The 14,063-nt window shown below is 39.2% G+C and overlaps 1 protein-coding gene across 1 annotated transcript in view; it reads right to left on the minus strand.

The window, feature by feature from the left end:
- Window positions 1–14,063, minus strand: part of LOC148822385 (nck-associated protein 5-like) — a 131,562-nt gene that overhangs the window by 27,762 nt on the left and 89,737 nt on the right. The window contains exons 10-12 of the mRNA XM_088930520.1: window positions 9,465–13,198; window positions 8,381–8,501; window positions 3,919–4,006 (exon numbers count right to left, since the gene is read on the minus strand). Coding sequence (XP_088786646.1) covers window positions 3,919–4,006; window positions 8,381–8,501; window positions 9,465–13,198 — 3,943 coding nt within the window. The remainder of the gene's footprint in view (window positions 1–3,918; window positions 4,007–8,380; window positions 8,502–9,464; window positions 13,199–14,063) is intronic.

A 14,063-nucleotide genomic window follows, 5' to 3' on the forward strand; every position in this document is an offset into this window, starting at 1 on the left:
CAGAAAAAAAGGGCACTGTTGAAAATGGACTTTTATTTGCTTGACTAAATTGTTGAATCATTAATCTACTCAATGTCATTAAAGACCCAAAACATCGGACAAGGGCAAGTCCATTCAATTACATGAAAATGATGAGTAAACAAAACAGTAGAGGATGCCGGTTTCCCAGCTTGTTTAAAAAATACTTAACACTTTAATTAGTTAACCACAAGGGGGATTATATCAATAAAGCCTTTTGGATTAGGCTATCCATACTGCCAGGTGAGAACCAACCATAACATGCTTTGCAAGGTAATAGTGTCATGGAGTCTATGGGAAAAAAAACCATCAATAAATAAAATACTGCACGTGTATTTCAAAAAGAAAATTAATTTTAAACACAAACACTTACATAATGATATCAGAAATAAATAAAAAATAAAATCAACTGGAAAAAAGAAGAAAAATAATTTTTCAATGACATATAAGTAATCTGAGGTATCTTTTTCAGAGTCCCCTGTCTAGGACAGCTATTTCGAGAATATGATGATTCAGTCTTTATTTATTGCCTTTGAAATGTGTCCACATCTACAATGACTTATTATAAGTATGCGGTCTTTCAATAATGTCATAAACAGAGCTCTCTTTCATTAGAGGAGACTTTAAATTTACTCTAGGATGATAATTGCATTTTAAATTGAAAACATTTCCAGCAGTTTTTTCATTATTACTTGGAATATATTCCGTTAAGTAGCTTTGGGAGTCATTTACTTTTACTACATTTGAGCTGGGATAATATCTAAATAATCTTATAACGAGAGGGTGTGTGGGTGCTGCAGAATTGCCAAACTAGTTTTAAGACTAATTAGATACAGTACTTCAGATAGGGGAGAACAAGGTTATGATTCAACGCTGAAGTCAGGAAAACACATGACACGTGACAACTATTCACCAAATCACTGTTTCAAAGCATTTATTTTCATCAAACAAAAGCTTCCTACATATGAGAATATACATAGTATAACTCAATGCTATTCAAATGACATAAGGTTTGAGCTGCATGTAGAATGTCCTGAGAAATGTTAAATATACAATATAAAAAAATAACCTTTCACCAAGACTTCAAACCTTCAGTAGGGTAACCTTAACACATCAGACTGAACTTTATAGGCCCTATTCTGTGCACAAGTGCAAACATAAACACATAACATGGCACATAAATGAAACACAGGCATAAAAAACTACACTGTGCATAAATAGTATTACAGAGACGTCTTGTGCCATTATGGACAAGTGCCATGGTTCAGCATATATTTCAAAGTGTGATTTAATAAACATATTAGCCCATGCGATTCTAATAGCAGGCCTGCCTAAACTGCTCAAACCAGTTTTGCTTAGTGGCACAGCTGGAGATGTTAATAAACAATAAATTTTCCAATCACTGCACGCACTATAGGCTAGTTACCCCCAAAACAGCACTAATTGTGGACTAAATTAACTAGAGAGGAAATGATTCCAAAATTAGTGCTATTCAGAATCTGTGAAGCCCAGAATAATAAAAAGCTAATGTCTGCCACTTGTCTGGTGATGACTTCCTGACAGAACAGGATGACAAGTTTTGCAGAAGCAAAAGCAGACAAACAAAAAGGGAATGAAAGACAGAGAAAACTACTGAAGGTAAGAAACTAAAAAGCAAACCTCTGCTCAAACTCACATCACAGAAATATGACAACATGAATAAACCATCTTTTGTTGCAGATACAGTGGAGTGCTACAGAGAGCTCATCAAATTCAAGAACAACAAGGGACAAAGAAATGGCTCCTCATAACAATATGAGCAACTCAGCCCTCTCTGAGAAGCACTATCAGCAGGAACTCAGGCTAGATAAGCACTAGCAACTGACATCTGTCTCTTACTGCTGGCAGACCCACGAAATGAAAGGGGGAGATATAACAGTTAGCTTGTAGTCGCATAAGTGTTGTCTGCTTTAGCATTTCTAGCTACTGCTCCCCTGCAAAAGACTGAAGTGCTCTACAGGTCAGTGTGTGGTGAGCCGAGGTGCACAACTTCATCATTGGTGAGGCATGGAGGCAAATTAACAATATTTCCACAGCCTGACAAGCTGCAACAGCAAACAAAGCAGGATTTTTTTGGTTAAGAGTGGTTCCTCTAAGGCCCTTGGAGTCATTGATCGTACACACAAGCTACGAGCAGCTGTGTGGAGCAGTCACCTTGTACACTGGGGAGGGGTCCACTCTCTGAGGCCCTGGGATGCCAATTATCCCAGATTAGCTCACAAATCCTTCATCCATTCAGGCATCACTCATCCACAGTCACAACTGTCAATTCTGTCTGAGCAGGATGACAGTCTGACCGGCTGGCTGTCACATGACAATTGATACCCAGTGAATCGCTGGCTCACAACACCTGTTGCTGAGTACAGGTATAACACAGCTATCATCTCTGTTCACACCATCACTGCGCACATGTCTGGGATGCTGAAAATCCATTTCAGGTGTGCTGCTCGCTCAGGTAGAGCACTACAGAGCAGTCCTCCTAAGGTGTGTAATGTTCATTGCACGTTTTGACTTAAATAATCTTCTGCAGGCAGTAGATACAGTACTTTGGTATTTTTCCCAGGTGTAAGTATTTTATGTATAGAAATGTAATATAATTGTATTTGCTATAATGCTATAATTTACTATAATGTTATTTATTGAGAGGAGTGTTATTGAGAGGGTGTTTAAAATCATTTATATATTTAATGAGTTGTAGTACAGTTTTTGCTTCCTGCAATCCATTGCTGTTCTCACATTATCCAGCGAAGCTGTTATTAATGCGACTATCTTCTTCAATGTATTCGTGCTCTCACTTCTTCCTGGGGGATATTTAGCTGTGGCATATATTATTTGCCTACAGGCCCCAGCCTCTTCTGGTTATATAACTGTAGCAATCTCTTATGTCATGGAGCATGGTTTAATAATAATAATAATAATAATAATAATAATAATTGCTTACATATAAGCAATTATTGCTTATATAGCGCTTTTCTGGACACTCCACTCAAAGCGCTTTACAGGTAATAGGGACTCCCCTCCACCACCACCAGTGTGCAGCCCCACCTGGATGATGCGACGGCAGCCATAGTGCGTCAGAACGCTCCCCACACATCAGCTATCAGTGGGGAGGAGAGCAGAGTAATGAAGCCAATTCATAGATGGGGTTTATTAGGAGGCCATGATTGGTAAGGGCCAATGGGAAATTTGGCCAAGACGCCGGGGTTACACCCTTACTCTTTTCGAGAAACGCCCTGTGATTTTTAATGGCCACAGAGAGTCAGGACCTCGGTTTTACGTCTCATCCGAAGGACGGTGCCTGTTTACAGTATAGTGTCCCTGTCACTATACTGGGGCATTAGGACCCACGCCCCCTGCAGGCCCCACTAACACCTCTTCCAGCAGCAACCTTAGTTTTTCCCAGGAGGTCTCGCATCCAGGTACTGACCAGGCTCACACCTGCTTAGCTTCAGTGGGTTGCCAGTTGTGAGTTGCAGAGTGATATGGCTGTAGGCTACATGGTCTCTCTTACATAGTGAATGTCCTACTGCTTGCTGAGTGCTGCCAGCTCTTGCCCAATACTACTTTTTCTCAACATGATTGCCACAATCAAAATCGGAGCAATGGAGAATGGCTCATAAAGAGGTGATGCCTAGTACAGCTTAGATACAGTATGTTTCTCAAGCTTATTTAACATTTTTCACCCTTTCAAAGTTTCCACCCTTTTGAGAAGAATAGTGCTCTATGATAGCACATTTTCATGCACAATAACGGCACTGTTTTGCAAACTATGATGACACCAGGATCTAATTTTCACTGAACACCAACTAAGGTGGAATCCACCTGAACAACTGGGGTTTTTACAAAAACCAAGGTACATACCTATCACATGGTCTTGACAAGTAGGCTCCATAGTCGGTTCTTCATCATTATCAGTTATAATGTGGATCTTTTGCGGCACAGGCTTGATCTGTTTATAGAATAAAAAAATATCATGAACATTAAGCTTTATTTATATAACTGAACAGTATTACAAGATTTATGCAATCGCTCAACTGGTGGTTTATAATCCTGACACCAGATATGCTCTGCATGGAATTCAGATCAAAGTAATTTCCAGCATAGACAACAATGAGATGTTGTTCGTTCACCCATGGCGTTGAGGCTGATTCCTATCCTTGAAACAAGCATTCCCCTTCTTATAAGTAGTGTGCCCTTTTGTAAATACACACATAAAAAATAAACCACTTTCCCCCAGAGAAATGTTTTCCATAGATATTGTTAATATTACTAGTAAAATAATTGGCTGACCACACAAACAGCTTAAAGAGCTGTATTATATGCAGTACAAAGGAAAGCTCAGCCTAGCGCTGGTGACCCCTCCCACCCTCTTCGTTCTCATTTTCAACCTTCAGAGGGGAGGTTTAGAATGCCTATGGCCAAGAAAAATGTACACAAGAAATCTTTTCTCCAAGAAAAATGTGTATAAGAAATCTCTTTTCTTTTCTATCTTTTCTTGCATATTAAACACAGCTAAGTGATTGTTCCCTGTGTGCAACTATCGGATTAATGTAATGATAGTGTAATATATGGGCAAAGTGAGATGTATACTGTATGTTGAATAGCTAGGACTATTGTTGGTTTTCAATGTGTATTTATTTTATGTTGAGTGTTATTTGTGTTTTTTAGTAGTTTTGTATGGTGATGCTGAAGACAATTTCCTCCCGTTTGGATGGGCAATAAAAGTTGTATACAGTATATATAACTATCCAAAGCTTCAATTGTTTCAACCTCCAGCACGCTCCCACCCTGTGTACACAATTACAGTACTTCAAGGAGGATCTACTGTAGCACTCATCGTCAACACACGCTAGTGCATGTGCCCTTCATATTGTTTTACAGCCTGAGTGCTGCCTAACCACATGAGCCCGACACTCCTAATAATGCAGCCCTCTCATTTGTTACCTAAGATGTTCTTGTGTTCTTAATTCAGGTGACAAAAACTAAAACAAACACTATTTTTAACAAAGCAAAAATAATCCCTGCTCTGATTCATGACTAAGGAACAGACAGGGTTTAATTCAATTGACATTTAAGCTGTAGAACAACAGAGGTCATTTAGACATTGAATAAATGTGAAATGATATTTACTTGTATTGGATTTCTTTAACGTTTGCCTACAGCTACAGATCAGTCCCTGATTTCGATTTTGAGTCTGCTCAGTAGTGTGTCTCTCAGAAACAATTTGCATATACTTCTTTCTTTACAGAAACCGAGGTGTTCTTTCCTTTGCTTGAACAGCGTTTTGATAGTGACAGAGCTGTATGTGCAATTAAAAACAGTAAGAAGTGAATCACTGCTGGAATCCAGCGTATTTATTATGTAAAAGGCAAAAAGCTACAGTACATTGTGCCATCTAAATTTTGTTTGATCATGAGTTACCTTTAAAAACGTATTCTTATGTAAACTAATGAGCACCTTGGGAACTGACAGAATAATTACAAAGTGCAAGCTAAAGAGCAGTCAGCAGCACTAAATGCATATAATTTTCAATGACTTTAGACATCCTGTGAATGTCTGTTGTATTTGTATCATCTATGAGTATTACTACTGTATGTGAATATAGCACAAATGAAAAATACTCATGCCGATCTATTGCAGTTCTCCTGCGTTAGAGACTATTTCTCTCAGAATGAGAATGTTTATTACATATACAGTACAGTATGTCAGCAATATTAAATGATAGAAGATTGATTTTGATGAAATTTTGATTGACTCCCCTGGGAGAAGTGCAATTAATATGCGCTGCAATGAATGTGATTGTAAAGTAAGACTTACAGTTCTGTATGCCTGTGGTATGCATTTACTAGCTCATAATTCTACTTTTAATTGTAGTTTTAGGTCTACAACAAAATATATACATTACTCACACACACTGACCATAAAGAATTTAAAGGATATCTTATAGAACTCAGTAAATCCCTTATGTTCAATATAATTCTTCAAATGGAAACTGCTGAATTCCAATTAATGTCCTACAGTCTCTTATAAAAGAGAACTATGGTCAGATATTTCTATAAAGGTATAGATCATTAAAATAGCTACAGTATGCAGTTAAAGGGCTTATTTTAAATGTAAAGGGAGGTAGCATTGTAATAGATCTAATTTTTTTTTATCACCACCGCTGAAATCCTGCAATTGGCTATACCAGCAGGTAAAAAAGAACCAGCTAACGCTAAATGTACCTTCTTTTTGTTGTATTTCTGTTGAGTGGAGATACAGGCAGAGCTGTCAGGACAGTATTAAATGGGGCATTGTTAAATTGAGTGTCTCTGATAAGGGGCTCCGCTTTGCTATCAAAATTCTAGATCAGCCGGATTGAATTTCCTGCATATTGCACAGTTCCAGACTTTCACGGTCTCTCTCTCTCACCCTCTTTTTCTCTGTCTCACTCTGCCTCTCTCTCTGTTCTTAGAGACACTGCAAGGTCAGTCAGATTACGGGTCCTGCTGCAGCCTTTTTTTTCCAAATGGCACAAAATATTTAAATTTTCCACAGGGGGAAAAAGACTGTTGCTCCTACAAGTACATGCACCTAGAGGCTCACAATGTTTCTGAAGGACTTTGATATGACCTTGTGAAATCTGAAGTGTTGTATGCAAGTGGCATGTTTAGCTATGGAGCAAAAAAAATATATGTTTAGGGTGAAAAAAATGTTGTGTCTATTTATACTGAATTCTGATATCTGGAAGCACCACTTGAGATGATTACATCATAAAATAATAGAGGAGGACAACATGTGGGTTACAAGTTAAATTAAAATGTCATTGAAATTTTTTAGTTTCATGCAAAGTTTGAAGGTTTAAAAAATACTTTTCACTTTTAGAATGTTTCAGACAAAAAACCCTGATAACCCTTGTTATGATAGAAGAAATATAACCACAGTGCAGTAAAGCTTAATTTGTAATTATGCCAGATTGTCTCTTGTGCTAGCAAAATAACTATTTTTTACTGTGTTTTGGATCATGAAAAAGCCAACAATTATACCAACTTTCATTGTAAACATCTACAGAGCACTTACCTAAAACACTACTCTGAAATTAATACATATAAATTATTGCTTTCTCTTTTTCAAAACAGTTACATGAAATAAGACATACGATACAATGTTACATAGTGACAAGAATAATAACCGAATGTTCCCTGATTTTTCTGTCTGTTCAGCTATACCATTTTACTTTGATTTATGTTTTCATTACTTTTTATTTAGATTTGTTCTTTTTCTTTCGTTAGATCCTTGCTTTTCTGCCCATTCTGGAAATTAAACAGCAATTTATAACTTTTCACAGAAAAGGGCGCAGCATCTGTTTGAATTCAATACACAGTTTTCCTGAAGATTCCTGTCACCTAAATAAATCAACAACATATTCAGCAATTAAATAGACTCAAAACAGCTTTGTAAAAGCTTAAAATGGAACAAGCAAGGCAACAACACTGGCTCTGTGCTGCTCCACAGCCTGTGGTCTTTCTGCATTTTGTCAACATTTTATATTGGAAGATAAATGGCAAATAGGAAAATACACAGAACCACTTTTCAACACTGTTTTCAAGTAGTGTGTCTAGTTTATTTACATTATTTCATGCATAATAAAATCGGCCTCTGTACAACCCACATCCTGAAGAAAATTCTAAATGACAGACAAGGTCAGAAATTCACCTTGTTGGCTTCATAGATGATTCTGATCTTTTTTTAACTGTCCTAATGCTCTACTGTCATTAGAGGAGACAAAGAACACCAGCTTGACATTTTCTAATGTGTTACTGTACCAAAAACAATTCCAATTGCCCAGAGTTCCCCATGTAATGAACAGCATTTCCTGTATGTGTCCTTTTTTGTACAAAATTAATCCAAAATAGTGGTCGCTTTTGGGCTCAAAAATCCAATGAAAGCCTTCATGTGACATTTCAAAATATACGCTTGTGAGCAAGGACTTCTTAATTAGTTAGCTTGAAGGAGAGATGGTACAAAGAAACTCTTGTGTGTTTACGTTAACACCAAACTTGAAAAGGTAACAAGATCCCAGAGGCATTTCAGGTATCAAACAGAACTACATGTGTAATTGGAAATGCACAGTGGAGATAAAAGCAGACACAAGCAACTTGTCTAGAGAAACAAAACTGTAAAAAACTGTATCATGACAAGACCCCACAGAAGGAAAGATGGTCAACGTGTCCACCCAGCACTTCTTTCATCAGTTTCTTTAGACAACAACACAGAGTCCGTCAGGGAAATGAAATGCTACAACAAAGCAAGAAAGTTTCACAGAGCAAATGAAATGGCTTACCACAGCTCCGCTCTGAATCTCCATATCTCCCTTAATTTCATTGTTTTTCTTCTGGTTTCCCTGGGAGTTGATAGAGACGCTGGGCAGAGCTGGGCTCTGGGAGCTGCCCTTCGACACAGTCCTGTAAGAAACATGATTTGATCCATTTTCTGTCAGCTGGGCAGCTTTCTTATCAACTCTGCAGGTAGAAAGTGATTCCACTGATAAATTAGACTGTCCTTCTTCAATCTGCTGGCTTCTCCCTCTGCTTTAATGTTTAAAATAACCTCTTTGTATCTTTCTGTCTACGGTCTCTTTGAGTGATAAATGTTTCTAAGTAGTCTTGATAAAATCTGTCGGTTACAATTTAAGGTAGTATATCAATTTATTTAAGTACATATAATGATATATTTTTCTGCCCAAGACTGCTGTGGGATAAAGAGGCGAAACATGGATCATGTCTGATGACTGCCTCAATGGCCTCTGGTTGAGGCAACTAAAAAAAATGGTCACTTAATCTAAGAGAAGTCTTAAATAGGCAACTGGGTTTTTTGTTAAAGCTCTCCAAAAATGCATCAAACAGAAGGCCTTTGAGAATCACATTGTGGTTACATACAAATTCAAAGGCACATAGACGGATCTTAACAGTGATGACTAGCAAGATTCAATTTATTTTTATATAGCCCCTTTCACAACAAGGTTGCCCCAAGGCACTTACTGTAACAATACAATACCTACTGTATATCTTAGTATGTATGCACTCAATCTTCCATACACCTTTTGACTACAGTTACTATTTTTTGCCATACTTAAACCATTAAAAAGTGAAAAGCAACTTACAAAAAATAACTCGACATTTAACTTACACCAAGAAATAAAATTTGAATTGAAAAAATAGGAATTATACTAATTTTGATGTTGAAAGGGGAGTTTGAAACATATAAGGCAGGCATACAAAAATAAAAACGTGTATATTATTTTAATCTTTTTCAACAATAATAAGTTAAAAAAGGAATATATGTAATGATCTTAATTAATTTCTGCATTGCTTTCCATGATTGAAACTGTATAATACTGTGAATTAATTAACAGGTTTTATTTTTACCTGTTCAGTAGCTCCTTCATGAACTGATCCTTTCCTACGCAGGTTGCAGAACGCTGTATCTGCTTCACTGGTTGTCCTTGCTGACTGTTACAATGATCCATTATTGAACCCAGTTTATCACTAGTCTCTGCCTTCTTTGTTTGCTCTTGACTATATTTACATTGCGGCTCATGTTTCTTCTTATCTTTCTTTTTGTCAGACTTCATCTGCTTGCCTCCTAATACTGATCCAATCTTGATATCTTTCATGTCGTCTTTTGCTTTAGACGCATCTGTTTTCTTGCCACTCAGAGCAGGAAGCTTGCTTTTCCGGAAGCCAAACCAGCTCGCCAAGGTTGAGCCTGTCTTCTGCTTTGTTTCCGAGGCTTGTGGCTTGTCCTGAACTTGGCCTTTTTGCATGTTCTCCTGGATGCCCATCATGACCTTCTCTTCTATTGTGGATACTGAAGGACTCACGGGGTTTTCAGTTATTTCCGGCCCTTTAGTTGGGTCCTGTTTTTTCAGAGGCCTAACCAGCTCACTTCGGTTAGGGCTAAACAACCTGCTTCCATTAGCTTCTGGTGCCTGCTCAGTGCTGAAGACAGGAGAGGATACAGTATCAAACAGAGGATGTGATGCAACTTTAACAGGTCGTCTAGAATTTTTAAGTCCAAACCTATCAGCGAGAGGTAGACTGCGTGCTTCTTTCTGTGGTGGCGACTTGCTTCCATCACCCACTGAAGTGTTTTTAGAGCCATCGCCCTTGGGGGTAGTTCTCAAAGCTACTTTACTTGGACTGCTCATGCTTCCATGAGACCCCTGCCTGTTGTAGGAGATGTCAACACCTCTTGGAGAATGGGATGGACTTTCACTCTGGCCGGTGGCAGGCTTAAGCTGAAACCCATCAATTAACGAATTCTGCCTCGTCAAGGAGTTGCCTCTTTCGGCTGTATTTGTTATTATTTGAGTCCGTATCTTTCCAGGTCCTTCCAATATACTGGCGCTAGGTTTCTCCCCGGAATGTGTGCTAAAGCTCTGGCTACGAGCTTTGGCCCCATTCATCCCCAGGGCAGGCTTTAAATGAGTTTTATTTGTAACTGAAACTGACCTCTTAAAGAGTCTGCTTTCTCCATCCCCTTTAGCACAAACAGGGCTTCCATTTTCAGACACTACAGATGTTTCCAGTGTTTCCACGCTTAATGGGTTACTGTGAGTTTCACTTTTGATCTCCTGGTCCGACTTTGCTGTCTCCATTTCAAAATCCGCAATTCCCTCTGATGTATCACATTCACTAAAATGGCTTGCTGTCATGGTCCCTTTGGAAGCTGAATTGATACTATCTTTCTCCTGTTTTCCTGGCACTGTAGAACTTTTTCTCAGCAAAGGAGGTGATTTCACAAGGGCCTTGAGGCCAATGGGAATACGTGTCTTTGAAAGTTTCTCTTCAGAGCTCTGAGGAATAATTCCAACACTAGAGGAGGCTGGAGACACCTGAGAACTCTGAGTGCTATGTGACTCAGGGGTATTTGGTGAGTGACCCTGCAGTGAAATTGGCAAGCTGCTAGAGGTTTTATATGGTAGAGGAAACCCATTCTCAGTAGTTTGCCCTTTCTTACTGGAGAATGTGCTTTGCAGTGAGAAACCTTTCTGAGAGTTATAGAAACAGGGCACTTTCTTAGAACTTTTGGATGCAGATTCTTGGAAATCTGGGACGTAACCAAACCCAGAAGAAGGGTGGTACAGTTTAGCTACAGCCCTTTTAGGTGATCCTTTTGTTGGGGTCTGATTTATCCCTGGAGACCTTTGCAGGTGTTGATTGGTATTGTCCACTAGCTTTTGAGGTTTTATTTCTGTACAATGACTTGCATCTGGTTCCGTTATATATTGCCCCTTAGGAGAGTTTAAATGTTGCATATCAAGTAGAGGTGGTTGGTGTTGGTGGTGTATTTGAGATAAATGGGGAGTTCCTCTTAAAGCATTTGCTGCAGTGAGATGAGCCCCAGGTTTAAGTGCGAGAGGTGTGTTTTCATAGTTTGGTCTTATAAGTAAGGAAGCAGATCGTCCTGGAGGGGGAGGAGGGGAGGGAGACCTGAGTTCAGTTTGTCTAGAGTCACAGAGCCTGTCTCTGGTTGGCTGTTCCCCGTAGTCAACAGGCTCTATGTGTCGTCTAGGTAAAAGGGGGGATCCTGAATTTCCAGTGGAAGAGCTCTTTCCCCACTCATTCCTGTTGGGAATCTTGGAGCTTTGCTGAGGTGGGGAACTGTACTTTGAAACTCCAAGTTCTGCTTTTGGGCTCTGAATACAACTGCCTCCAGGAGGTTTTATATACCTTGACAACTTTACTGGAGGAGAAGATGGTGACTTCTCTTGAAAAGAAGAAGAGGAGGTCCCACTGTTATTGCTGGCTTCAGCTGAAGACACTTTAGACACCTTCTGTGGGGATCCTTTACCTCTGCTTGGTATTTTGGTCAGGTTTGCCTTTTGAGTGGAAGCATTCTGCATAGATGAATTGACTTTGTGAACACTGCTATAGATGGGTTTTATTAATTTTTGTTGTTGAGGAATGTGTGACAGCACTCTTTCAGAACTTGTGTCGGCACATGCACTCGAGAGAATAACACTCCTTTCTGCCATATTGTCAGGCTGATGCTCAGCTTGGTTTTCAGGGGATTCTAAGACTGTGTAGTTTCTTGCATTGCTTCCTTTCTGACAATTAGACTTTCCCTGAGGTATCAGTTTAGTATATTCAGCAGTGGATACGGTCTGCTGCTGGCCTACTGAAATCTCATTTCTAGTCACAGAAATGACTCCAGTCTGCTGTGAACTGAGCTCAATAGGCTCCCCGTCTTCCGCATCAAATACTACAGTAATACATTCTTCAGACAATGCATTTTTCACTACCTTATGCTGCTTTATCAAATTAAAAGTCTTTGGCCTGCTGTCTGGTTGCTGAGATTTGCTCTGATATTTTTGACACTGAAGAGTGAACTCTTTGTCCATCTCTTTTGATAGCCTCTTAGTGTCTTCAGCTTGTTTCTCTGACAGCTGGTGTACTGCAGTGGTCTTCTCGTCTCCACTTTCCACATGCAAGTCCTCCAAGACTTCCAGGTCATCAAAGTCTGAAAGCTGGAGAGCACAGTCTCTCTCTGTTGGGCTAGGTTCACACTGAAGGACAGGGGGGCTGAGAATTGCACAGTTCTTCTCCCCAGGAAGAAAGCCATTGATAAAGCTTGTTAGTTTCTCTGGTCTTTCCTTTGAGTTGAAGTATGAAGGCTTCCCTGTCACTGACTTCCCACTGTACTCCCAGCTGAATAGACTATCAGATACGCTGTGGGTTAGCTTCTTGGAGTATGTCCTACAGTCTTTGATAGGAATCTCTTGGCATAAAGAGGGAGCATTCGTGGATTCATCATCTGCATCATCGTGAGAGTCAGACTCATATGTGAACTTTTTGCCATGTTCACGTTTTGTGCATAGTCCTGTAGTTTTGCATGGCATCTGGGACTTGAGGGCACCCTGGCCTCCACACTTTATCCCAGGGGAATAGATCCCTTCATTAGAGTTCATGCAGTCTTTGTACCCCCATTTGGATTTGAGGGAAGATGGTTCCATTGGCTTCCTTTTTTGAAGCCTCTTCAAACCTTCAAGGATGTGACTCTCTTTCTTCCTGGTAGGGGGCTGTTCTTCGGCGGGACAGGAAATGTTGCTCGGGGCTGAAGAGCCAATGCTTACTCTCTTCTCCCACGTCAGTGATGACTATGATGCAAAACACACCCAAATCCCAGTTAAACAACACGTACTATGAAGAACAAGATGCATTGCATTTGTAATTCTATTTTTCAATTACAGATGGGTGGATAGAATTATCCATCATTATTAGTGAGCTACTTATTCCTAGTAATGTTCTTGATAACCCAGATCCTACTCTGGAAGTTTAGGGAGTCAGGTGGGAACACACCCTGCATGGGACCCCAGCACACACACTCTGACAATTTGGAGACTAGAATTAACCAAGCCAGTATACCTTGAGAAAGTTAATAGTCTAAGTATGAAGATCAAGCAATCTGTGAACCAAAATATTTAAAGGAACGTGTATTCAACAACGATCTACCCTGGTGAGCTCTCCAAGCAGATATTCTGCTGTATAGTTTGTTTTTCTATGTATTAAAACAATCATCTATACATCAGAAATAGTATAGCTTTACCATGATATGCTTTTGATAAATTATAGTGAAATTGCAAAACAACATATCTCCTGTACTTTAAATCGAAAGTATCTACTGTATATACTGTTGAACCTGGAATTATGTTTTCACCACGTTATGTTATTCCGACAAAACATATGGGAGAGAGGACCAGCAGCATAAACAGGTTGCTTTCTAAATCAGAAACACACACATTTAATACCAGATGTACACTTATCTTGAGATTGGGAATGATGTCTCTGCCTTAAGTGTTTAACTGCTCTATTACAAGTTCCTATTAACTGGAATAGTATTCGTTCCATCCATTTCCCCTACACCGTTAACTTTTAATATCCCTATAACAGGCAATAGCTTCAAATAATGATTCTGAGAAGCCATCAATCAACTTGAAATTACAATTACTCATACTGTACCTT

Source organism: Atractosteus spatula, chromosome 13 (genome assembly GCF_055471065.1).
Source record: "Atractosteus spatula isolate fAtrSpa1 chromosome 13, fAtrSpa1.hap1, whole genome shotgun sequence".
NCBI lineage: Eukaryota > Metazoa > Chordata > Actinopteri > Semionotiformes > Lepisosteidae > Atractosteus > Atractosteus spatula.